Source organism: Schistocerca cancellata, chromosome 8 (assembly GCF_023864275.1).
Source record: "Schistocerca cancellata isolate TAMUIC-IGC-003103 chromosome 8, iqSchCanc2.1, whole genome shotgun sequence".
Lineage (NCBI taxonomy): Eukaryota > Metazoa > Arthropoda > Insecta > Orthoptera > Acrididae > Schistocerca > Schistocerca cancellata.
In genome coordinates, this window is record NC_064633.1 from 510,806,460 (window position 1) to 510,832,202 (window position 25,743).

A 25,743-nucleotide genomic window follows, 5' to 3' on the forward strand; every position below is an offset into this window, starting at 1 on the left:
GGTAAACCGAGACCAGGCCTGTACAAACGGACAGCGAACAAGGAGCGCTGCGACAAAGGGTTTCTAAAAAATCGCACGAAATGAGCGGAAGTAATTACTCGTGAGTTCCGAAGTGCTACCAGCAGTCCAGCAGAGCAGTTCGAGCAGCTCCTCACAAGCCATTTATTTCTGTAATAAAAACTAAGCGAATTTTGAGGTGGCGTTAAAGAGCAACGTCACTGCACAGTGCACGACTGGAAACGGGTGATTTATAGTGACAAATCACGTGATACCCTGAGATGGAAGGGTTTGTGTTTGAAGAAGACTGGAGAATTTTAGCTGCCATCATGTTGTAATGGATCTTTATTTACGTGACCATTACGGCACTCCAACCCCAGTTCCCGATACCAGCAATATCGTACTACTTTTCTGCGAAGTAACACACATATTTTTGTGACAATATTCACATTTGGTTTTATTAATGTATAGGTACTCCGATGTATCGATATACACTCCTGGAAATTGAAATAAGAACACCGTGAATTCATTGTCCCAGGAAGGGGAAACTTTATTGACACATTCCTGGGGTCAGATACATCACATGATCACACTGACAGAACCACAGGCACATAGACACAGGCAACAGAGCATGCACAATGTCGGCACTAGTACAGTGTATATCCACCTTTCGCAGCAATGCACGCTGCTATTCTCCCATGGAGACGATCGTAGAGATGCTGGATGTAGTCCTGTGGAACGGCTTGCCATGCCATTTCCACCTGGCGCCTCAGTTGGACCAGCGTTCGTGCTGGACGTACAGACCGCGTGAGACGACGCTTCATCCAGTCCCAAACATGCTCAATGGGGGACAGATCCGGAGATCTTGCTGGCCAGGGTAGTTGACTTACACCTTCTAGAGCACGTTGGGTGGCACGGGATACATGCGGACGTGTATTGTCCTGTTGGAACAGCAAGTTCCCTTGCCGGTCTAGGAATGGTAGAACGATGGGTTCGATGACGGTTTGGATGTACCGTGCACTATTCAGTGTCCCCTCGACGATCACCAGTGGTGTACGGCCAGTGTAGGAGATCGCTCCCCACACCATGATGCCGGGTGTTGGCCCTGTGTGCCTCGGTCGTATGCAGTCCTGATTGTGGCGCTCACCTGCACGGCGCCAAACACGCATACGACCATCATTGGCACCAAGGCAGAAGCGACTCTCATCACTGAAGACGACACGTCTCCATTCGTCCCTCCATTCACGCCTGTCGCGACACCACTGGAGGCGGGCTGCACGATGTTGGGGCATGAGCGGAAGACGGCCTAACGGTGTGCGGGACCGTAGTCCAGCTTCATGGAGACGGTTGCGAATGGACCTCGCCGATACCCCAGGAGCAACAGTGTCCCTAATTTGCTGGGAAGTGGCGGTGCGGTCCCCTACGGCATTGCGTAGGATCCTACGGTCTTGGCGTGCATCCGTGCGTCGCTGCGGTCCGGTCCCAGGTCGACGGGCACGTGCACCTTCCGCCGACCACTGGCGACAACATCGATGTACTGTGGAGACCTCACGCCCCACGTGTTGAGCAATTCGGCGGTACGTCCACCCGGCCTCCCGCATGCCCACTATACGCCCTCGCTCAAAGTCCGTCAACTGCAGATACGGTTCACGTCCACGCTGTCGCGGCATGCTACCAGTGTTAAAGACTGCGATGGAGCTCCGTATGCCACGGCAAACTGGCTGACACTGACGGCGGCGGTGCACAAATGCTGCGCAGCTAGCGCCATTCGACGGCCAACACCGCGGTTCCTGGTGTGTCCGCTGTGCCGTGCGTGTGATCATTGCTTGTACAGCCCTCTCGCAGTGTCCGGAGCAAGTATGGTGGGTGTGACACACCGGTGTCAATGTGTTCTTTTTTCCATTTCCAGGAGTGTATTACAGTGATATGGTTCTTGTGTGTATTCATTTCTGTGGGACTGTCATAATCTTTGACTTACTTGTAACCGTTTTTGGCACGAATGCGCACAGAGCAGTCTTTGTTTCAGTTTTCATAAGTTAAGTTGTTATTTCGTTTTGTAAAAGAACAGTCAAGTCTTGTGTTTGGTTGAAATGGAAAGTTATTTCGTTTTGTAAAAGAACAGTCAAGTCTTGTGTTTGGTTAAAATGGAAATTAAATATATGAAGATTGATACAAAACTGTTTTCTTGATGATGTGACAATTAACAAGAAGTATATGTGAATTTACAAGAAGTTTAATAAAAATGTGGATCGTGAACACCAAATCAAAAATTATCTCTACCATACCATCGTTCTGATCAGCGATTGTTTGATCGTTAAAAATTTCCTGAAAAACGCATTTGTTAGGTCTTCAAATATTGCTAAAATACAGATCTGGACCTTCTAGCAGTCAAAGTGGAATCACCCTAGAATCAACAAGATAAGCCATAACAACTTCGACGAAATCTACGCGTGAATCCATTCAAGAGAAGTGCCAAAATTAATGACTTTTTTACAGTGACTTCATTATTTCCATTCTGACGATACCATCCACAGTCAATAACTTTGTTGTTGCACGATAAAGCGAACATATGCTGCGTGAGCAACATTATTAATCTGATTTCTAACCTACTTTTCAAGAGGTGGTATTGTTAGAATGTGCAGTCCCAACAGTGAAGTACGGAGGGAACGGAATGGGTATCTTCTTGGTGATTAGGCTGTCTTTCACTTTTAGCGCTTAACAAAACATATACCGTACGGGGGCGGATGTGAATACGTTTCAGAACAGTGTGTACTGCGTACAGTAAAGGAATAATTCAGAGACGATGATCGTATCAGCATGATAATGTTGTTGTTGTAGTTGTGGTCTTCAGTCCTGAGACTGGTTTGATGCGGCTCTCCATGCTACTCTATCCTGTGCAAGCTTCTTCATCTCCCAGTACCTACTGCAACTTACATCCTTCTGAATCTGCTTAGTGTATTCCTCTCTTGGTCTCCCTCTACGATTTTTACCCTCCACGCGGCCCTCCAATACTAAATTGGTGATCCCTTGATGTACTCTGTCATAAAGCAGCATCTGTGAGGCAATGGTTTGTGGACAATGACATTACTGATACGGATTGCCCTGTCCAGTTTCCCACGGTAAACACAACAGAACAACTTTGGAATAACTTAAAACGTCCACTTAACTCCACACCCCAACGTCCAACGGAAGCACCTTCTCTGGTTTCGACTCTTGAGGAAGAATGGGCTGCCATTCCTCCGGAGACATTCAGTCACTTCACTGAAAGTGTTCCCAGCAGAGGTGAAATCGTCATATCGGCAGGGTGTGTCCTCTCATAGGCGCCCGGACAATTTTGATCAGCTAGTGTACTTTCTTTGCGTTCAGTATGCTCTAGCCGTATGTGGTGGTGAGCTACGGGCGACCGACCAGTTGAATGTGACTTGGTGTTGAGTTTTGAGGTACGCACCTGTGCATGGTGAGGTCGAGGCTGTGCTTGGGCAGGTGCGCGGCGGGCCCGAGCATCGGGAACGGGGAGAAGACAGGCCCCAGCGGCAGCGCGCCGGGCGGCGGGTGCGGGGGCGGCGGGGGCGGCGGATGCACGAGCAGGCCGTGGCCGTGCGCGTGCGCGTGCGCCGAGCGGCCGTCGTGCGGCGAGATCTTGCGGCGCAGGTGCGGCGAGTGCAGCTTGGGGTTGGGGTTGGCGCTGTGTCGGTTGCGGGACCTCCGAGAGCTGAACATCATGTTGCAGCCGTCCACCTGCGGGCGACACGTACAGAGGTCAGCCTCTGGAGTACGACACAGTGGATGAAGCCGTAGCTGCCGCAGCTACCGGCTTTTGTGAATGGGTCTCCGTTACTTTTGGGAATATCAACTGGATGTCGAGAACCTCAAGCTCTCATACAGAATACTGAACTCCAATTAAGTTACCTACACTTGTAGTTACCAGCTGTGTGGAGCAGTGTGTAATATTTACCTCTTTAGCTATCAGTCTTTCTACTGGTCTCCCAGGTGGATAACATACTGGGAACATGTTGGAGAGAAATGGCACTTCATGTACCTCCCTCTGCTCCTCCACTCTTTCTCTCCCCTGCTTTTCATTTTCCTTCGCCCTATTGCTCTCTCTCTCTCTCTCTCTCTCTCTCTCTCTCTCTCTCTCTCTCTCTGTCTGTTGTGTGTGTGTGTGTGTGTGAGAGAGAGAGAGAGAGAGAGAAAGAGAGAGAGAGAGAGAGAGAGAGGGGGGAGGGGCAGAGGGAAGGGGAGGAGATTGTCTGGATACGTGTGCATATGTGTTTCTTCCCCTCTCCGAATAAGTTAGACCTGAGTTGTGCAATGTGGACAAATGAGGTGGTAAAATGCCACAAGACGTAACCTCCAAGTATTCTGGAAGCTTCCAAGAACGGACGTCTCGGTGCCTCAAGACAGTCACTTCCCTCCACTAGTGGAGAAACTGCGGTTAATCATGGATAAGCGACATACATCATTCACGAGCTTCGCGATTTGTGAAATGTATCTGCCCAATGACTGTTACGCTCCCATGTATCTCAGCACAAACTGTGCCGAACTGTTGCAGCCTCAATTCGTTACTGAGTGGTCAGTGTCTGGCTGTCATGCGAAAGGTTTTATTCCTTCTACTCTCAGGCATATTTCTTTGGTGAGAGTAGTGGAATAGGATGCAATTTGCCTCGTGAAATCTATTGAGTAGCAGTTACACAGTTCGGAAAGATGACAAGTGCCGGCAGAGAGATGCGTTGATCACATGCTCATCCATACCGTGGACGATGACGCCACTGGCAGGGGACGACACGGGGGCGTGTAAGCAGAGTGCGTTCCTCGAGGCCTGATCGCGCAGTTATACAGTTTGTGTTCCTAACGACTTGTCTCGATCATTTATCGCTGTGACCTCGAGACTAGGCAGCAGAGAAAGTCGTAAAAATACTCAGCATAGCCTCCGGATAAGTGAACAAAGACACGGAAGTCAGGTGTGAAATAAGAGCGGGTGTTTTTGCTGATTCTCATCATAGACTCTTTATGACAGTAAGAGCAGGTACAGTAAAACTTAATGACAGTCTTCTGAGAAGATTGCGGATGAACGTCGAGTAGCAACGCAGGATACACTGTCGAGGAACGTTCGTTTCCTGAAGATTAGTAGAGTCTGACAGTGAGCCAGGTGGCTATTTTGGGTATGAGTGTTGTTCCAACCTCCTTGTTCAGTCGACCTGGCACCCACTGTGGGTTTCCTTCGCTTAAAGAGTCACCTATGTGGCAGCCATTTCATGGCGACATGGAGCCGATGAATAAGAGGAACTGTTCCACAGAATCCATCATTTGACATTGCTTCTCTACAGCACACTTTTCCGCTCCACTTGGAAATAGCCTGATGTAAAAGCCGAAGCTGGTCGTGGACTTAATAAAGTTCTATTAATAACTGGAGCAGCTTATAGTAATTAACTGAACATACGGCTATAGAATCAGCATCCTCCGAATATGGAAAAACTAATAGTGCGTCTTTAGGCACAAGCGGGGTTTCTCAATCACTGTATCCGCTAGCTCATCCATGAGTGAGAGACATGTCATTTCGTGTAAAATGTCAAGCTTTATTAACTCTTAGGTCGAGACTGTTATAAATGAGAACCTTCTTTCGTGGTGCTGATATGAACTTTACCGCATCAAAGGTACAAAATACAATGAAGAAAAACACTGAAAGAATTATTGTACTAGAGGTCGTAAGCAGTGGCCTAGAGGATACGTACCGTGCACTTGTGCATCTCGCGAAGGTGGACGGCTGAGAAGTGGATCTTGAGCGCGCCCTTGTCGCAGAAGGTCTTGAGGCACACGTTGCACTGGACGCGCTTCTTGCCGGTGGCGGGGTTGATGAGCTGAGTGCCCAGGTTGATGGGCAAGTGGGGGTCACCGCCCCAGTGTCGCCGGCCCGGCACGCCCCTCCTGGGCGTCGCCCCCGGGGGCAGCTGCGTCAGGGGCGGCAGGCCGTGGGGCAGCCCCGGAGGCAGTGAAGGCGGGGGCGGTGGGGGCGGCGCCAGCGGGGGCGGGCCGGGCCGCCGGTAGAGCCCGTCGCGGCTGAGGTTGAGGGCGCTGTGCGCACTGTCTTCCTCGTCGTCGGTGCCCGAGCCGAACTCGCTGCTGCCGCCCCCGCTGCTCAACACGTCCGCCGCCGCCGGGGACTTGGTGTCCGCCGGTGGGGGCGGCGGAGGCAGAGGTGGAGGCGGAGGGGGCGGCAGCGGGGGCAGCGTCGGCAGGCCGCCGCAGGCCGCGGGGTGCAGCGCCAGCGCGCCCAGACCCACCAGGCCGGGGGGCGGCGCTGACGCAGACATCGACGCCGGCACCGGGGGGCTGACCGCGTCTGACAGGCGGCGGCGGCCGCTCGCTGCCTCCGGAGGACTCGCCAGCTTCCGGAAGTCGAACGGCTGCATGCTCTGCAGTCTGCCGGAAGGAACACGCTGCTCAGCACTTCACTAGAGGTTAGCAGTCGCGGTATGTATCACACGTCACATTTAAGGCTAATTGGCTGGGTACAATATGCCTTAAATTCTATTATTACGTGAAATATTGCCTAGTAGTCGTGAGATAAGGTGAGATTCACTGTCTTCATGCCTCATTGATCGATTGTAGCATTGTCTTACGTGGTAGCATTGCTTTTCCTGACCCCCGGTTGGCCAGAATTAAAGGACACTGTGGCTCCGCTGCAGCTTGTCAAGCAGGTGGGTTGCGGAAGTAGCCGAGAGCGGTCGTGAATCAGGTTTCACTGTTCGTGGCCTGAACAAAGGCGATTCAACACGAAGTTCATGGTCTGCGTTCAGCCGATAAGATCGAACAGAACATTCATTTAGGTGAAGATGTAACATTTTGCAGTCAGTTGTAACAGTCTGACAGGATGTGATGGCGAATCAGCAATTGTGAAAAGTATTACAATAAGCGTTCCAGCTGCGGAATAAATTTATGGGACCCCTTAAAAATTTGTGTACTCATTCCTGGAAAGTAGCCTGCACATCCCTGTAGCAGTTTCAAAGAGCCATATCGTCAGCGGAACCACAACCGCGAGTTATTTTCTGCAAGATGAATTTTAGAAGACGCCAGATGATCTGTCATATCTTTGGCAACGTGTTTCTGACGTTTTACATATCCACCTACAACTATGACGTGCAGTGTTGTCACAATAATCCACACTCTTGCTTCCGCATTTAAGCGGAAGTGCACGCACACCACAAGTTTTTATGTTTGCATCTGACTTTATTATTCCACATCACGCCGAATTTTGGGCATGCGATCGACCTGTTCTCATCAAGAGCTGCGATCGGAAGTCTTACATACGCTCACTTCCTGAACACAAACAGATTGAAAGGACCGACAGTGGAATCTACTTAGGATTACTGTTCTTCCTGACGTGATGGAGTTCACAACCTTATTCGTGTTTCCTCCACTGTCGTCTCCAAGCTTGCGTAATTGACAGTGGCTTCATCTGAAGATAATGGGTACGAAACTTACAGAAACGATGCGGCAAGACGACGCCACCGCTTGGTCCATCACTCAAAGAGGTTTTATCAGTTTGACAAAAGCCGCGCGGGATTAGCCGAGCGGTCTCAGGCGCTGCAGTCATGGACTCTGCGGCTGGTCCCGGCGGAGGTTCCAGTCCTCCCTCGGGCATGGTTGTGTGTGTTTGTCCTTAGGATAATTCAGTTAAGTAGTGTGTAAGCTTAGGGACTGATGACCTTAGCAGTTAAGTCCCATAATATTTCACACACATTTGAACTTTTTTTTTGACAAAAACTCAGCATCCAAAATGTTAGTCATCCCGTCATGAAACTAGGAGGCTGCTCGCTTTGGATTATTTTAGATGCTGTTGATATGGTAGTAGACGATCATGTGATCGTTCACCGTGGACTTAAGTCATGACAGTATACAAAAAATAAACTGGATAACAGCTGACTGTAGGATTGGAGTGTGGTCAAACGATTCTTAATTCTCCCTTTTCCAGTTGATGCGAGGCTTAGAGTACATCGACGGCGCAATAAGGAGCTTAACCTGCAGCATGTGGAGGGTGTAGTTCAGGCTAGAAGTGGTTCTGTGGTATTTTCGAGATGTTTTTCGTACCATGACTTGGCCCCACTCATTCAGGCAACTGTAAACACGAACCAGGATGTTTATTTCAAAATATTCTCTGGCTAAGTGTTGCCTCAATCACCTAGATCTTCATGACTGTGGCGGTGGCCACTCGCGTCAGCCAAGATGATTAGAGCCGCGTGCACAATGCTGCAGAACTACGTCCTTGGTTTGACGAACTCTCAGGCATTTTATCGTTCCGCTACTGGTCACTAAATTACCCGATATTAATCCCATAGAAAATGTCTCGGACTATTAAAAATGGGTGAAACGCAGCAATCAACAATCCCCCCAAATTGGTAGCTCTCTTGGCTCTAACATCGATGAATGGCCTCAGATGCATGTGTATAAGTGAAGAGACTTGTGGACTCCCATACATGCCGAATTGGGGACATAAAGACTAAAGACGATGTTATATGGTTTTAGGGTGATATCCCCTGGGTGATGATTTTTTTGTCTTGTATGCTTATCATTCATGGCCGCGGTGGAGGTCGTCCTCTTTTCTGCTTGTAACGCCAGGGAAGTTTCCAGCGAGCAGTCGTCTATGTTTGGCGCTTGCTAGGCTCGTGTGAGGGCTAGTTAGTCTCTCATTGAAACATTTATTTTCCAGGACCTGTTGAGAGGAAACATGTAAGAAGTCCGTGCACGAAGCTGCACATTGGAGAAGAATAACCTTAGTGAGAACAGGAAATGTGTAATGAAAGTTGAAATCATTTGTTCACCTGTGGCTCATCTGGTGACACCCGTGCTGGGTGTTGAGGTCGTGGTCACTTTGTAGAGAAGCTACGTTTCCAGGCTTTTACTGACGTTAATGATCCATTGTGATCCACACTATATAGATTCCAGTATGGAACATTCAAATAATTTGCGATGTCGTTTTCTGTATGAGGGTTTGGTGTACTCAATGGTTTTCCTTTTGTTTGTGTACTTTAGAGTGTGCACAGGTCACTGGTAGGAAGTAGACAGTATCGTGCAGTTATAAACTAGGAGAAATTGAAATTTTATGGAAGAAACGGGCGTGTAACTGAAGCGATTGAATTACATTTGGCCGACCGTGGTGGGCGAGCGGTTCTAGGCGCTACAGTTTGGAACCGCGCGACCGTTACTGTCGCAGGTTCGAATCATGCTTCGGGCATGGATGTGTGTGATGTCCTTAGGTTAGTTAGGTTTGAGTAGTTCTACGTTCTAGGGGACTGATGACCTCAGAAGTTAAGTCCAATAGTGTTCAGACCCATTTGAACCATTTTTGAATTACATTTGTTTTTGGAAAAAATTTAAGTGTGTCATTGTTTGCGACTTTGAACTGATATCGTATTTAGACGTTTTGGAAATTATTGGTGTCTAGAAATCATATAGAGGCGGTGTATTGACTGTTAACGGTGAACGAATTAATGAGGCAATGGAATACAACCTTTAAATACGGATCGTTGGAATCCGTTAACGGCACAGATAAGTATGTCGCAGTACATTTAGGACCATGCTGAATAGTAACTAGTGACGACTAAATATTGTGATCCAACAAGCCAACAAGCTTTGGACTGAGGTACATTGTTTTCTAAGACTGAGACATTCATCTGGGACACAGTGTCTAATTTTGGCGCAGATCCGCATCTCCCCCCCCCCCCCCCCCTCCTACCTCATGGCAGGTCAAGCTAACTGGTTAACGCACAGGACTTGTGATGGGAAGAGCGAGTTTCTTATACACGCCCCCGCCTCGCCTTTATGTAGTGCGTTTTGAAAATCTGTTCAAGGAAGATTGAAACACAAATATTTTAAGTTAAAAAAAACAGCCACCACAAACAATTTTATACATTAACTTAGACAGACTTTTTATGCCACTGATTGTGAAACTGCACTACATTTATTTTATTAGGAAATTAAGCTATTAATTAAAGCAAATACTACTATTCCCGATTTTCTGCACATCCCCGAGGCGAGAAAAAAGAGAGAAACCATTTAACGTAATCACCTCTGTACAGGAGCAATTTTGGTCCAGGTCAATTTTAAGGCGACGTCTTTCAAACCTAAAATATCTGGTGGTCACCAAGATGGCGGTGACCGTCAGAGAAGCTTCCTGGTTTGAATAAGGACGTCAAGAGCGCAGGATTACATTCCTGAAAGGCTTTTGGGAGTTGACAACAGGCAGACTCATCAGATCTGGAGAATTGTCCCAGAACTCGCTTGTAAGACAGATGTAGCTTTTTGTAGGAACAGCTTTATGGGCTGGCAACAGAAAATAGTGCCCTCTCTAGCGATCTGCTGTTTCCTTGCTGGGAGCGAGTTTTCAAATAGGACCCAGCTGGGTCACTCAGCCTCACTCTGCTTGGTGCCCTGGGGCAGTAAACATGTGGCGTACGCGTTCATCACAGAGGAGCTCGTGGACAACCGGCAGCCAACGTCGGCACATCACGGCGAGATGCTGCGGCCTACAGGACAGGTACGAGTACAACGCCAAGATGATCCACAGTCGCTCATTCATAGATTACGTTTTTGTAACTTCTATTTTACCTGACACTTATAACAAGTGAACTTGTAATCTTTCGTAGTGATTTCAGTGCTTAATATTTGTTTTCTGTTGCTTTTTAAATACTGCAGACAGAATATGTCGCAACTAAGAAATCGAATTTGTCCCATTCTCATTTTTATGATTGCGTTATCGCCCTTCCTCTTCGCCTACACCCTTACGATTAGATTCTATTAATCAATGTTCGAAGTGACTGCTGGATTCACGATTACGAGTACGATAAAGTCAGATACTTCCAAGGCCATACAATTTGGCATCGACTTCGTGGGGTTCCTTTTGCTGGTGGAAGTGGTGGGCAGCTGAGATGCAACACCACAAGGTCCACGACATTACTTACATAGAACATGCCATAAAAACAAAAATTACTTAGCATAGATTTACAAACTAATAGATACGCTATTGGTGCTTCCATTATTCGTAATGAGATGATAATCAAAGCGTCGAACAAGTCAATGAACGTGAGACATATCCTCATTTTAAAGTTAATGTCAAACTATAACAAACATATAAATGTGTATACCTTGTTATCTCATAACATAATACCTTTTTCAGGAATCATCAGGTGTATTTACTAAGTGTTGAAACGTATGCCAAGTAACAGACACGAGAAATTGTGACAGACGCTGCAAACCGTTTCTTGAACTCCATGTAGCGGCAGTGTATTACCGAAAATGGTTATAAACAATGTATCCCTTCTTCAAACCAACACCTCAGTACTAGAAGTAAGAATAAACTTCATAAAAATCGATGACACTTCCTGTGGTCCAGGAAGGCGTCCATTACTCAGGAAGACACAATTTCAATAATCTGCCAGAAGACATAAAAAATTTAATTACCAACTCGGTTCACTTTAAACGTTCTGGTAGCCTAAAGAATTTACTGGTGGCCGACTCCTCCTACTACATTACGATTTTTATAGCAGAAGGCCAATGTGAATGAGCGGTTCTTGGCGCTTCAGTGTGGAACCGCCCGACCGCTACGGTCGCAGGTTCGAATCCTGCCTCGGGCATGGATGTGTGTGATGTCCTTAGGTTAGTTAGGTTTAAGTAGTTATAAGTTATAGGGGACTGATGACCTCAGATGCTCAGAACCATTCGATGTAGATATTATCAATAATATCAAACACCACGAATGTTACGTAAAGTCTGATTTCCACACATTTCCAGTGCAGTAATGTGATCACTGTAAATAAGAGTCCTAAACAGAGTTTCTATTTGGTATTGCGTGGCTATATTAGCCTAAAGATTGTCATACGAAAATTAGTGCAGATTTTCATAAGTTTTGGCAAATTTGTTGTTACTACTGAAAATATGTTTGAGATTTATTTTTCTTACTGCCCATCCATAACGAACGTTTCACTTAGAACTGCGGACGGACCATTAACACACATATTTTTAATTTCTTAAATTTCTTTTTGTGAACTTGTATTAAGTATTCTAGTTTTATGACGTGTCTACATCTTGGAGGATTTCCTTACCAATTCATCTGTGGAACAATAAACATGTCTCATAGATCTATAATCCGTGACTTGAAGATCGATGCTTGATAGAAATTAGTTGTCATGAAATAAATACAACTGACAACGGCTTCTGTTGGTGTCACTATTTCGTTTCTCTAAGTACATACATAAAGAAAAGTTTTGGGTCACCCCGATATGGCGAGCAGGTGCACTGCTATTGTGACTGATCTTGTCCCGACCGGAAGGTCATCCCTGACGTTGTTTGTGAGCATACTGAATACACAGTACCATGATAGCTTCCTAAGGGGAGAATGCTGCACTCGAACGGATTGTAGCATTTCACTTGAAAGTAAAGCACGCGTAGGGGCGTACTGGAGACGTCTGTGGAACAGTGGAGTAAGCATCCATCATGTCACGAAGAACAATCGTTACCAGTAACAGGGTCAGCATCATCACGTCACGCTCAGAAGGCTTGTTAACTAGGGAAGTCAGAGTGATCCGATGCAGACGTGGAATCAGTTCTAATTGATAGGCAGTGCGGAGACTTACGAAATACAGACCGTCTGTAGTCGACCGGTGATCAGCATGATCGATATCTAAGACTTCTGAGTCGATGGAATTGTGGACTGGGTGTTCCAGAACTGAATTTGGCGTTCAAAGAGGCTATAGGATGTCATGCGTCGCATCCAACTATTAAGAGACTATTGCATGATGGGAATCTCCATTCAAGACTACCATGTTCAGCACCACATCGTACATCATAACGCCATGGAGTCCGTTAAAGACGAAGAAGAAATCATGAGCGCAGGGTGTGCGTTGGTGTTGTGTATGGGTGAAACTCGGATCTGTTTGTACCCTTCATAATCGCAGACAACATGTCTGGGAGCAAGAAGGTAAAATCGAATGCCTCCAGCACCGTGCTCCACATATGCAACAAGGTAGTAGTAGAATGATATTCAGGGATGGAATCACATGGGGTTTTATGTGGTTGTTGAGGGCAATCTCACTGCTCTACGGTACAATAACGAGATTCTGCAGCCTGCCGCAAACACTTTGGTAACAGTTTAATCTGGATGGACGCTAACCAGCGCGCTTATCGTGCTGTTGTCTTGAACACGTTTCTTCAGCATGCTAAGAGCACCAGAATCGAGTGGTCTGCCTGTCCCACGGACATGGCTCCAATAGAATATGTGTGGGATCGATTCAAACGACCTGTTTTTGGACGTCGATAACGAACAAATCCTCTGCACCGCTTAGGCAGAATCCGTTGAAGAGTGGGACAATTTGGACCAGAGCTGGCTTGGTAATCTCACAGATGGTATTCCACGACGGCTTCAAGCCTACATCCGAGCAAGAGGATGTTTCACCAGACATTAATGTTGCACAGGGGTGCTGCGAAGCCCCACCCCCACCCTCAATGAGCATCACTGCTGAAGAACGGAACAACTTGGACCAGCGATGGCTTTCTGATCTCATAGATGGTATTCCAAACGGTTTAAAGCCTGCATCCAAACAAGAAGACGTTCCACCAAGCATTATTGTTGCTCAGGAGTGCTGTGAACCCCCTCCACCCTTCCCTCCCAATGGGGAACAGACGAATTTTTTACTTTACACAAAATTATGCTTTATTTTTTATTCTTTTCTTATTTGGTTATCTGGACACATTGCAGATGAATAGATGCCAAAAGATCGGAGCCAGTTTTACTTTTATCTGCAATGAATTTGGAAATAAAGAGGTACTGCAAAACTTTCGTTAATTGTATATATACTCTAAGAAAAAAAAGAATCATGAAAGGAGGCTGTATACATGGAAGAAGCCTGGAGATACTGACAGGTTTCAGATAGATTATATAATGGTAAGACAGAGATTTAGGAACCAGGTTTTAAATTGTAAGACATTTCCTGGGGCAGATGTAGATTCTGACCACAATCTATTGGTTATGAACTGCAGATTGAAACTGAAGAAACTGCAAAAAGGTGGGAATTTAAGGAGATGGGACCTGGATAAACTGAAAGAACCAGAGGTTTTAGAGAGTTTCAGGGAGAGCATTAGGGAACAATTGACAGGAATGGGGGAAAGAAATACAGTAGAAGAAGAATGGGTAGCTCTGAGGGATGAAGTGGTGAAAGCTGCAGACGATCAAGTAGGTAAAAAGACGCGGGCTAATAGAAATCCTTGGGTAACAGAAGAAATATTGAATTTAATTGATGAAAGGAGAAAATATAAAAATGCAGTAAATGAAGCAGGCAAAAAGGAATACAAACGTCTCAAAAATGAAATCGACAGGAAGTGCAAAATGGCTAAGCAGGGATGGCTAGAGGACAAATGTAAGGATGTAGAGGCTTGTCTCACTAGGGGTAAGATAGATACTGCCTACAGGAAAATTAAAGAGACCTTTGGAGATAAGAGAACCACTTGTATGAACATCAAGAGCTCAGATGGAAACCCAGTTCTAAGCAAAGAAGGGAAAGCAGAAAGGTGGAAGGAGTATATGGAGGGTTTATACAAAGGCGATGTACTTGAGGACAATATTATGGAAATGGAAGAGGATGTAGATGAAGATGAAATGGGAGATAAGATACTGCGTGAAGAGTTTGACAGAGCACTGAAAGACCCGAGTCGAAACAAGGCCCCGGGAGTAGACAACATTCCATTAGAACTACTGATGGCCTCGGGAGAGCCAGTCATGACAAAACTCTACCATCTGGTGAGCAAGATGTATGAGACAGGCGAAATACCCTCAGACTTTAAAAAGAATATAATAATTCCAATCCCAAAGAAAGCAGGTGTTGACAGATGTGAAAGTTACCGAACTATCAGTTTAATAAGTCACAGCTGCAAAATACTAACGCGAATTCTTTACAGACGAATGGAAAAACTGGTAGAAGCCGACCTCGGGGAAGATCAGTTTGGATTCCGTAGAAATGTTGGAACACGTGAGGCAATACTGACCTTACGACTTATCTTGGAAGAAAGATTAAGAAAAGGCAAACGTACGTTTCTAGCATTTGTAGACTTAGAGAAAGCTTTTGACAATGTTGACTGGAATACTCTCTTTCAAATTCTGAAGGTGGCAGGGGTAAAATACAGGGAGCGAAAGGCTATTTACAATATGTACAGAAACCAGATGGCAGTTATAAGAGTCGAGGGGCATGAGAGGGAAGCAGTGGTTGGGAAAGGGGTGAGACAGGGTTGTAGCCTCTCCCCGATGTTATTCAATCTGTATATTGAGCAAGCAGTAAAGGAAACAAAAGAAAAATTCGGAGTAGGTATTAAAATTCATGGAGAAGAAGTAAAAACTTTGAGGTTCGCCGATGACATTGTAATTCTGTCAGAGACAGCAAAGGACTTGGAAGAGCAGTTGAACGTAATGGACAGTGTCTTGTAAGGAGGATATAAGATGAACATCAACAAAAGCAAAACGAGGATAATGGAATGTAGTCGAATTAAGTCGGGTGATGCTGAGGGAATTAGATTAGGAAATGAGACACTTAAAGTAGTAAAGGAGTTTTGCTATTTAGGGAGTAAAATAACCGATGATGGTCGAAGTAGAGAGGATATAAAATGTAGACTGGCAATGGCAAGGAAAGCGTTTCTCAAGAAGAGAAATTTGTTAACATCGAATATAGATTTAGGTGTCAGGAAGTCGTTTCTGAAAGTATTTATATGGAGTGTAGCCATGTATGGAAGTGAGACATGGACGATAACTAGTTTGGACAAGAAGAGAATAGAAGCTTTCGAAATGTGGTGCTACAGAAGAATGCTGAAGATAAGGTGGGTAGATCGCGTAACTAATGAGGAGGTGTTGAATAGGATTGGGGAGAAGAGAAGTTTGTGGCACAACTTGACTAGAAGAAGGGATCGGTTGGTAGGACATGTTCTGAGGCATCGAGGGATCACAAATTTAGCATTGGAGGGCAGCGTGGAGGGTAAAAATCGTAGAGGGAGACCAAGAGATCAATACACTAAGCAGATTCAGAAGGATGTAGGTTGCAGTAGGTACTGGGAGATGAAGAAGCTTGCATAGGATAGAGTAGCATGGAGAGCTGCATCAAACCAGTCTCAGGACTGAAGACCACAACAACAACAAGAAAAAAAAAACCGTGGAAGCTACGCAAATTGGTTACAAACTGGTATTCATACATGTATCGACGGAAAATGCAAAACTTTCGCGGCCGTTGGATAAATGTGTGATGTGCAGCGCAATTTCACCGCGCAGCTGGCAACGACAGTAAACAGGGGAAATATCGGTACCAAGGCACTAAATCTTTGGGAATTTCATTCAGTGTACTCAGATGGACAGTAACTATGCCTCGCATACATAGCGTGACTACATACTCGGATGCCAGCATTTGACACAGGACGTGTAGCTGGTCTCAGAGAAGTCGGTTGGAGTATTCGGCGAATCGCTCGACATCAGAGTAGAAGCGATGCCACTATTAGACGATGTTGGCAGGAATGAGTGGACCACGGCTAAACCCAACGTTAAGAGGGAAGTGATCCACCTAGAGAGACCGAAGGACGCGATGACCGAGCACTCAATTCTCCAATTTCATCATTTAAATCGATCCGACGTGCAACTGCTGCTTCAGTGACCATGGCCCACAGAAAGGGGGCTGAGATTCTTGAGCCAACTAGCAGTTACTGCTACATCTACATCTACATTTATACTCCGCAAGCCACCCAACGGTGTGTGGCGGAGGGCACTTTACGTGCCACTGCATTACCTCTCTTTCCTGTTCCAATCGAGTATGGTTCGCGGGAAGAACGACTGCCGGAAAGCCCCCGTGCGCGCTCCAATCTCTCGAATTTTATATTCGTGATCTCCTCGGGAAGTATAAGTAGGGGGAAGCAATATATTCGATACCTCATCCAGAAACGCACCCTCTCGAAACCTGGCGAGCAAGCTACACCGCGATGCAGAGCGCCTCTCTTGCAGAGTCTGCCACTTGAGTTTGCTAAACATCTTCGTAACGCTATCACGCTTACCAAATAACCCTGTGACGAAACGCGCAGCTCTTCTTTGGATCTTCTCTATCTCCTCTGTCAACCTGACCTGGTACGGATCCCACACTGATGAGGAATACTCGTATATAGGTCGAACGAGTGTTTTGTAAGCCACCTCCTTTGTTGATGGACTACATTTTCTAAGGACTCTCCCAATGAATCTCATCCTGGCACCGGCCTTACCAGCAATTAGTTTTATATGACCATTCCACTTCAGATCGTTCCATACGCATACTCCCAGGTATTTTACAGAACTAACTGCTACCAGTGTTTGTTCCGCTATCATATAAACATACAATAAAAGATCCTTCTTTCTATGTATTCGCAACAGATTACATTTGTCTATGTTAAGGGTCAGTTGTCACTCCCTGCACCAAGTGCCTATCCGCTGCAGATCTTCCTGCATTTCGCTGCAATTTTCTAATACTGCAATTTCTCTGTATACTACAGCATCATCCTCGAAAAGCCGCACAGAACTTCTGACACTATCTACTAGGTCATTTATATATATTGTGAAAAGCAATGGTCCCATAACACTCCCTTGTGGCACTCCAGAGATTAGTTTGTCTGTAGACGTCTCACCATTGAGAACAACATATTGTGTTCTGTTTGCTAAAAGCTCTTCAATTCAGCCACACAGCTGGTCTGATATTCCGTAGGCTCTTGCTTTGTTTATCAGGCGACAGTGCGGAACTGTATCGAACGCCTTCCGGATGTCAAGGAAAATGGCATCTACCTGGGAGCCTGTATCTAATATTTTATGGGTCTCATGAACAAATAAAGCGAGTTGGGTTCCACACGATCGCTATTTCCGGAATCCATGTTGATTCCTACAGAGTAGATTCTGGGTTTCTAGAAATGATATGATATGCGAGCAAAAAACATGTTCTAAAATTCTACAACAGATCGATGTCAGAGATATGGGCCTATAGTTTTGCACATCTGCTCGACGACTGTTCTTGAAAACTGGAATTACCTGTGCTCTTTTCCAATCATTTGGAACCTTCCGTTCCTCTAGAGACTTGCGGTACACGGCTGTTAGAAGGGGGGCAAGTTCTTTCGCGTACTCTGTGTAGAATCGAATTGGTGTCCCGTCAGGTCCAGTGGACTTTCCTCTGTTGAGTGATTTCAGTTGCTTTTCTATTCCTTGGGCACTTATTTCGATGTCAGCCATTTTCTCGTTCGAACGCTAACAAGTCCATTTGCAATGGTGTCGGGCACATTCGGCCTTTAATCTCATCGACTGGAGCAGCATTGTTTTCAGCAATGAGTTCCGCTTATAACTGAGCCCCTATGACCGGCGAAGAAGCGTCTGGAGACGCCCTGGACAGCGGTGGAATACCAACCTGTCTGTCAGCAGCCACATGGCCCAACAGCCATGAGTGACGTTCCGCCATTTCATTTCATAGCAGGACTCCCATGGTCGTCATCCGCGGTACCCCTACAGTACAGTGAAACGTCACCGATATTATACGTCCAGTTTTGTTGCACCTCGTTGCAAGCCATCATGAGATTGCATTTCAGCAAGATAACGGCAGCCCGCGTACGACGAGTGTTTCTACTGCGTCTTTTAAAGCTTGCCAAACCCTACGTTGGCCAGTAAGTTCGCCGGGTCTCTCCCGAATTGAGAACGTTTGGAGCATTGTGGGCACGGCCCTCCAACGATTGCGCAGTTTTGACGATATAACAGTGATATCGCTCAGGAAGACATCCAGCAACTCTATCATTCAAAGCGAAGCCCAATATCTTGCATAAGGGGCAGAGGTGGACCAACGCATTATTGAATTGGTCACTTTTAGGACCTCTTTCTCTTGAATAAATCATCCAGTTTCTCTGAAATTGTAATGATCTGTTTTTATGCATATGTACATCACACCTACAGATTTCCGTCTGATTCGGATAAATTTTTGGAGTGTCGTCGTATTTTTTTGTTTTATATATAAAAACTGTGTAGCAGTCATCATCATCATTTAAGACTGATTATGCCTTTCAGCGTTCAGTCTGGAGCATAGTCGCCCTTATAAAATTCCTCCACGATCCCCTATTCAGTGCTGACATTGATGCCACTTCTGATGTTAAGCCTATTACTTCAAAATCATTCTTAACGGAATCCAGGTACCTTTTCCTTGGTCTACACCGACTCCTCCTACCCTCTACTGCTGAACCCATGAGTCTCTTAGGTAACCTTGCTTCTCCCAAGCGTGTGACATGACCCCATCATCTAAGCCCGTTCGCCCAGGCTGCTAGGCCGCGGTGGTCTAGCTGTTCTAGGCGCTCAGTCCGGAACCGCGGGACTGCTACGGTCGCAGGTTCGAATCCTGCCTCGGGCATGGATGTGTGTGATGTCCTTAGGTTGGTTAGGTTTAAGTAGTTCTAAGTTCTAGGGGACTGATGACCACAGATGTTAAGTCCCATAGTGCTCAGAGCCATTTGAACCATTTTGAACCTGGCTGCTACATCTACAGAGTTCATTCCCAGTTTTTCTTTGATTTCCTCATTGTGGACACCCTCCTGCCATTGTTCCCATCTACTAGTACCTGCAATCATCCTAGCTACTTTCATGTCCGTAACCTCAACCTTATTGATAAGTTAACCTGAGTCCACCCAGCTTTCGCTCCCATACAACAAAGTTGGTCGAAAGATTGAACGGTGCACAGATAACTTAGTTTTGGTACTGACTTCCTTCTTGCAGAAGAGAGTAGATCGTAGCTGAGCGCTCACTGGATTAGTTTTGCTACACCTCGCTTCCAGTTCTTTCACTATGTTTCCATCCTGTGAGAATATGCATCCTAAGTACTTGAAACCGTCCACCTGTTCTAACTTTGTTGCTCCTAGTGTCTGGAGAAAATATTCTGGTAATACCTATTGAGTGGTGAGACGCTCACGGAGCTGGCCCCCGGCGGAGACCTCGGTAGCGGTCCGTTCGAGCTGCTGCTGGAGACCACGGGCGGGGGCGGATGCAGTTGCGGGGGCGGCGGAGGCGGCAGCCTGAGGAAGCTGAACCTGTGCAGTGGCGGCGCGCCGGCCGGCTGGGGCGGCGTCAGCGGCGGCCGCGACGGCGGGCTGGGCCGGCGGGGGCGGCCCGGGGGCCGGCGCTGTGGTGGCGGCGGGGGCGGCGGCGGCGGCGCCGAGGCGGCGGCTGCGGCGGCGGCCAGCAGCTGCAGCGCGATGGCGCGCGTCTCGCCGAAGCGCAGGAACTGGCGCAGCACCAGCGGCTCCTCCTCGGCGCTGCAGATGTGCCAGCGCTCCAGCGTCGCGCCGTGCGTCTCCTGCAAGCAACGTCACTGCCAGGGCACCGCATCGTAGTGGAGAACCCGCGCGAGCGGCCTTCGTTTCCCGCCTGACGCTCTGCACGCGGCCTGCACGTGGCCTACTCGCCATCACGCGGGAGGCTCTCGCTGAGTGCGGGGCGACAGGCGAATGTCCCTGTCACGTGGCTAAGGGAACATGGCTACTATACAGGGGTTCGACAAAAACATGGAAAAACGAAAAACACAAAACCGTACTATGCCTAACGTTATGGCCTGACCAAACTTCAGTCGTCTGGGGGGTAATTGTGGGTTCTTTGCTCTAGGTCGTAGTTGATTGGGACTATAACACATGAAACGTCAGTTCACTTTCCTTTCATGGAATGATAAAAATATTTACTCAACTTTATACAATTCATAGCCACAGGAATGTGCTGCATAATTACAACAGATGCACAAATTTACTAAACTCTTTTCTTGTACTAGTTGAAAAGTATAATTCCATCTAAGACATGTGTTTCACGTGAGCACTAAGTAGTCGATGTCATCTTCTTGATCGGAGGTCAAAAACTGAGCTGAGCCTTTCCCTGTTCAGCTCTATTACAGTGAACATGTAAAAAGACGAAAGCTAATAAAATGTCACCAAATCGAACAAACTAACCCCTGACAGAGAGCTCGCATATATTTACGTAACGTCAATTATTACAGAAATTATTTCTATTACTATCATAGGAAAGCCCCACAATTATTTAGAAAACGCGAAAATGATAACTTTCTTTGTATGAAGCAGATGTAACGTCCCCTTAGAAAAGTTAATGAATTACTGTGCTGGTAAGCCCCTACGTTATTTGATTTTCAAACAGCTGAGCAGAACTGAACGTACTCAGACATTTCACTCTTTACCTATTCTGATCAACACTAAACTGACAGCCAATGGTTTTAGCGCAACGCAATCTGACTTTCAATAATCCCTACAAGAGAATGGCCCTGACTAACATTAACCTATACGTTTCACAAATCACTTACCTCACAAAAATCTTCGTTACTCTAACTACTGCAATACAGCGAGCGCCACTACTGCCAGCTAAATAAAAGATTCAAACTACTGAAGGCACTAACTACCGAGAGGCATAGTTAGCAAATGAAAGATTTTGATAGAGAACAAACAATGTATATACCTTAATAGTGTTCGAAAGTCATTATATATATATATATATACACTCCTGGAAATTGAAATAAGAACACCGTGAATTCATTGTCCCAGGAAGGGGAAACTTTATTGACACATTCCTGGGGTCAGATACATCACATGATCACACTGACAGAACCACAGGCACATAGACACAGGCAACAGAGCATGCACAATGTCGGCACTACTACAGTGTATATCCACCTTTCGCAGCATTGCAGGCTGCTATTCTCCCATGGAGACGATCGTAGAGATGCTGGATGTAGTCCTGTGGAACGGCTTGCCATGCCATTTCCACCTGACGCCTCAGTTGGACCAGCGTTCGTGCTGGACGTGCAGACCGCGTGAGACGACGCTTCATCCAGTCCCAAACATGCTCAATGGAGGACAGATCCGAAGATCTTGCTGGCCAGGGTAGTTGACTTACACCTTCTAGAGCACGTTGGGTGGCACGGGATACATGCGGACGTGCATTGTCCTGTTGGAACAGCAAGTTCCCTTGCCGGTCTAGGAATGGTAGAACGATGGGTTCGATGACGGTTTGGATGTACCGTGCACTATTCAGTGTCCCCTCGACGATCACCAGTGGTGTACGGCCAGTGTAGGAGATCGCTCCCCACACCATGATGCCGGGTGTTGGCCCTGTGTGCCTCGGTCGTATGCAGTCCTGATTGTGGCGCTCACCTGCACGGCGCCAAACACGCATACGACCATCATTGGCACCAAGGCAGAAGCGACTCTCATCGCTGAAGACGACACTTCTCCATTCGTCCCTCCATTCACGCCTGTAGCGACACCACTGGAGGCGGGCTGCACGATGTTGGGGCGTGAGCGGAAGACGGCCTAACGGTGTGCGGGACCGTAGCCCAGCTTCATGGAGACGGTTGCGAATGGTCCTCGCCGATACCCCAGGAGCAACAGTGTCCCTAATTTGCTGGGAAGTGGCGGTGCGGTCCCCTACGGCACTGCGTAGGATCCTACGGTCTTGGCGTGCATCCGTGCGTCGCTGCGGTCCGGTCCCAGGTCGACGGGCACGTGCACCTTCCGCCGACCACTGGCGACAACATCGATGTACTGTGGAGACCTCACGCCCCACGTGTTGAGCAATTCGGCGGTACGTCCACCCGGCCTCCCGCATGCCCACTATACGCCCTCGCTCAAAGTCTGTCAACTGCACATACGGTTCACGTCCACGCTGTCGCGGCATGCTACCAGTGTTAAAGACTGCGATGGAGCTCCGTATGCCACGGCAAACTGGCTGACACTGACGGCGGCGGTGCACAAATGCTGCGCAGCTAGCGCCATTCGACGGCCAACACCGCGGTTCCTGGTGTGTCCGCTGTGCCGTGCGTGTGATCATTGCTTGTACAGCCCTCTCGCAGTGTCCGGAGCAAGTATGGTGGGTCTGACACACCAGTGTCAATGTGTTCTTTTTTCCATTTCCAGGAGTGTATATATATCGCGGCTCGGCCCAGGAACTAGTAATACTAGGGCCCGTGTTGCCCGGCACCGCTACGGCTGGCTCACCGCCTTCTCTAAGGCCACCACCTTCTCTAAGGCCACCGCCATCTTTAAGCTGGCCGATATTACGGCACTTACGCCACGACACGGCGACCATTCTACCTGGCACAAATGATGGACTATTTGACCTACTGTCATGTGATATTAATGACTGATGGTCATCATCTATTGATTGCTCTGGATCTGGCTGAGCACAAGTAATGCCAAGACAGCAACAAATGTTACCACAATTACATACAGAATGACCACTGTCATTGAAACTACCTGACAAAACATCTTGTAAACTAGAGCTGGGAATAGCATTTTCCTCTGGCACATTTTCACTTATAATAGCCCTAATCATTTCACCATCAATCAAATCATCTAGGTTGTTCATCGTCACCGTCAAAGAATATACGTAATTTAATTTTTAGACCACTTCTCAACAATCTAGCAAAAAGTTTCTTAACTCTATGACGACCTTTAACCCAACGAGCACACACAATATAATTATTGTACTGTAACATATGACATCAAGCACATCGAATATGGGCTCTACTGAACACGACAAATGCAGTATGCGTCTAGCTTTCTGCTTGTGACGTAGATAGCCGTCTTGCTTCCTATTGGTTTCATTTCACGTGGCACGGCTCTTAAATATCGCAGAAATTATTTTGTGTTTCGCTGGACGAAATGGTTTCTCAACGTGAAACAGCAGTAAGTAGTGTCACAAAACTCGTAAAATGCAACTTCAGCTTTAGCTAACTCGTGTCGTATGCCGACGGCTTTATCGGGTGTTTTCCGAATTCCCGATATGCGGTGCTTTTTGCTCACAGAAGCACCTACCATACGAGCACCAATAATTTGTACCCGCATTCACTTAGCTCCAACATAACGCACTCAAAACTGCAGAGAACACAGTTCTGACCACGCCTTGCACACTTGCCGTCCGTGGTCAAACACGTCAGCGCGTGCTGCAGGCATGGATAGCATCAGCATTTATCTTCCAGCATGTATGTCTCGCATCTGTATACACGCTAATTGCTTCAGCCCGACCACTGTTTATAAAACAGTTATCAGTCGGAGTCCTAATACACTACTGGCCATTAAAATTGCTACACCAAGAAGAAATACAGATGATAAGCGGGTATTCATTGGACAAATATATTATACTAGAACTGACATGTCATTGCATTTTCACGCAATTTGGGTGCATAGATCTTGAGAAATCAGTACCCAGAACAACCACCTCTGGTCGTAATAACGGCCTTGATTCGCCTGGGCATTGAATCCCGCGCGGCTTTATATCCTTTTATGAAAACCACACACTTGTGTTCTCAACATCGAGTACCAATGTCACTGTAGACGTTTCCTTTATAAACTCCAGACACATTTAATATAACACCCCTTTACATATCTGTACAGATATTTCCGACGAAATACCCTCATCATCACTAACAGTGGTAAGAAAATCGAAAGAATTTCTATGTTAGAAGACGTTAGAGAAATGTACTTCGTTTTACGAACATGATGCAAACCCTTCTACATCTACGTGTATACTATTTTCCCTCTGTGAAGTGCACCGTAGAAAGTACTTCACATGGCAAAACGTATTAGCACTTCTGACAGTTCTATTCTTGTGTGGAGTACGGGAAGAATGCTTTATGCCTCTGTGCGCACTGTATATTGCCTACCTAGAGGAGTGATACATAGAGGATTGTAGTAAATTCCTACGTACCTCTCTTAATACCTATTCTTGAACATTTTTAAGTACGCTTTGATGGGGACAGTAGGCGTCAATCTTCAAGCTGTTGCCACATGAGCTTTATAGCGTCTCCATGACACGCTACGATGTGTCAGACCGATGACTACTCTTGCTGTCTTTCTACATACACACCCCTCCAATGACTGCTCCCTAGTTGCAAGATTCTCTTCTTTCTGCTTGACTTTTCTATTGAATTAGACTTAAAGTCTAACCTCTGCAAGGTGTTTGTTGAGCATGGGTTGTGCAAGTTCATAAAACAGTATTGCACAAGAATCATGTAATCATGTCATCTTCCTTCCAAGAATTCCCATTTAAACATTCCCGAACACTTGTGTTACACTTTCGTTTATCCTATAAAGACCTTTTACAAGCCTACGCCTTCGAATGCTTCATTGTAAAGGCATACTATCCCCGTCAGTTTTGTTTGCAATAGGTCCACACATTTAAGAAATACTCTAATATGACTCGCGTGCGTATTTTGTAAGTAATTTCCTCTTCGTCCTCCTCCTCCTCCTTACCTTCCATCATTATCTTCTTATGTTACTCCCTCTGCAGAAACGAGGGTCGCCCCTTCATAGCTCTATCTTCATAGCTTTCGTTTTCTTCTTGTCCTCCTAGAACCTCATCATTCCTTCTCTTCTTCTCTAACACCCTTCTTCCGAGAGCTTCAGGATCATAACCTCTGGTGTGCTCCTCTGGTAAATCTCATTCCTTTTCTTGTGTCCTCTGTCGTTAGGCAGGTTGCTTCTTCAATTTTCTTTTATTTTCACGTTGGTTACCAGTTCTGGTCAATCTTTTCCGAGTTTAACAATCTATTTGATTTCTCCCTTTCCTCCTGTCTTCCCTTTTGTTTCCCAAACTCTTCGGCTTATTCTTTCAATATTCGTGTTGATCATATGTCACGCCAATAATGCCGTTTTCAGTCTGATTTCTCCCGATATCTGCTCCTCTACACT

At 46.5% G+C, this 25,743-nt stretch overlaps 1 protein-coding gene across 1 annotated transcript in view; it reads right to left on the bottom strand.

Moving 5' to 3' along the window:
• Window positions 1-25,743, bottom strand: part of LOC126095660 (uncharacterized) — a 755,174-nt gene that overhangs the window by 9,359 nt on the left and 720,072 nt on the right. Inside the window, exons 5-7 of the mRNA XM_049910417.1 lie at window positions 19,948-20,354; window positions 5,730-6,417; window positions 3,446-3,735 (exon numbers count right to left, since the gene is read on the bottom strand). Coding sequence (XP_049766374.1) covers window positions 3,446-3,735; window positions 5,730-6,417; window positions 19,948-20,354 — 1,385 coding nt within the window. The remainder of the gene's footprint in view (window positions 1-3,445; window positions 3,736-5,729; window positions 6,418-19,947; window positions 20,355-25,743) is intronic.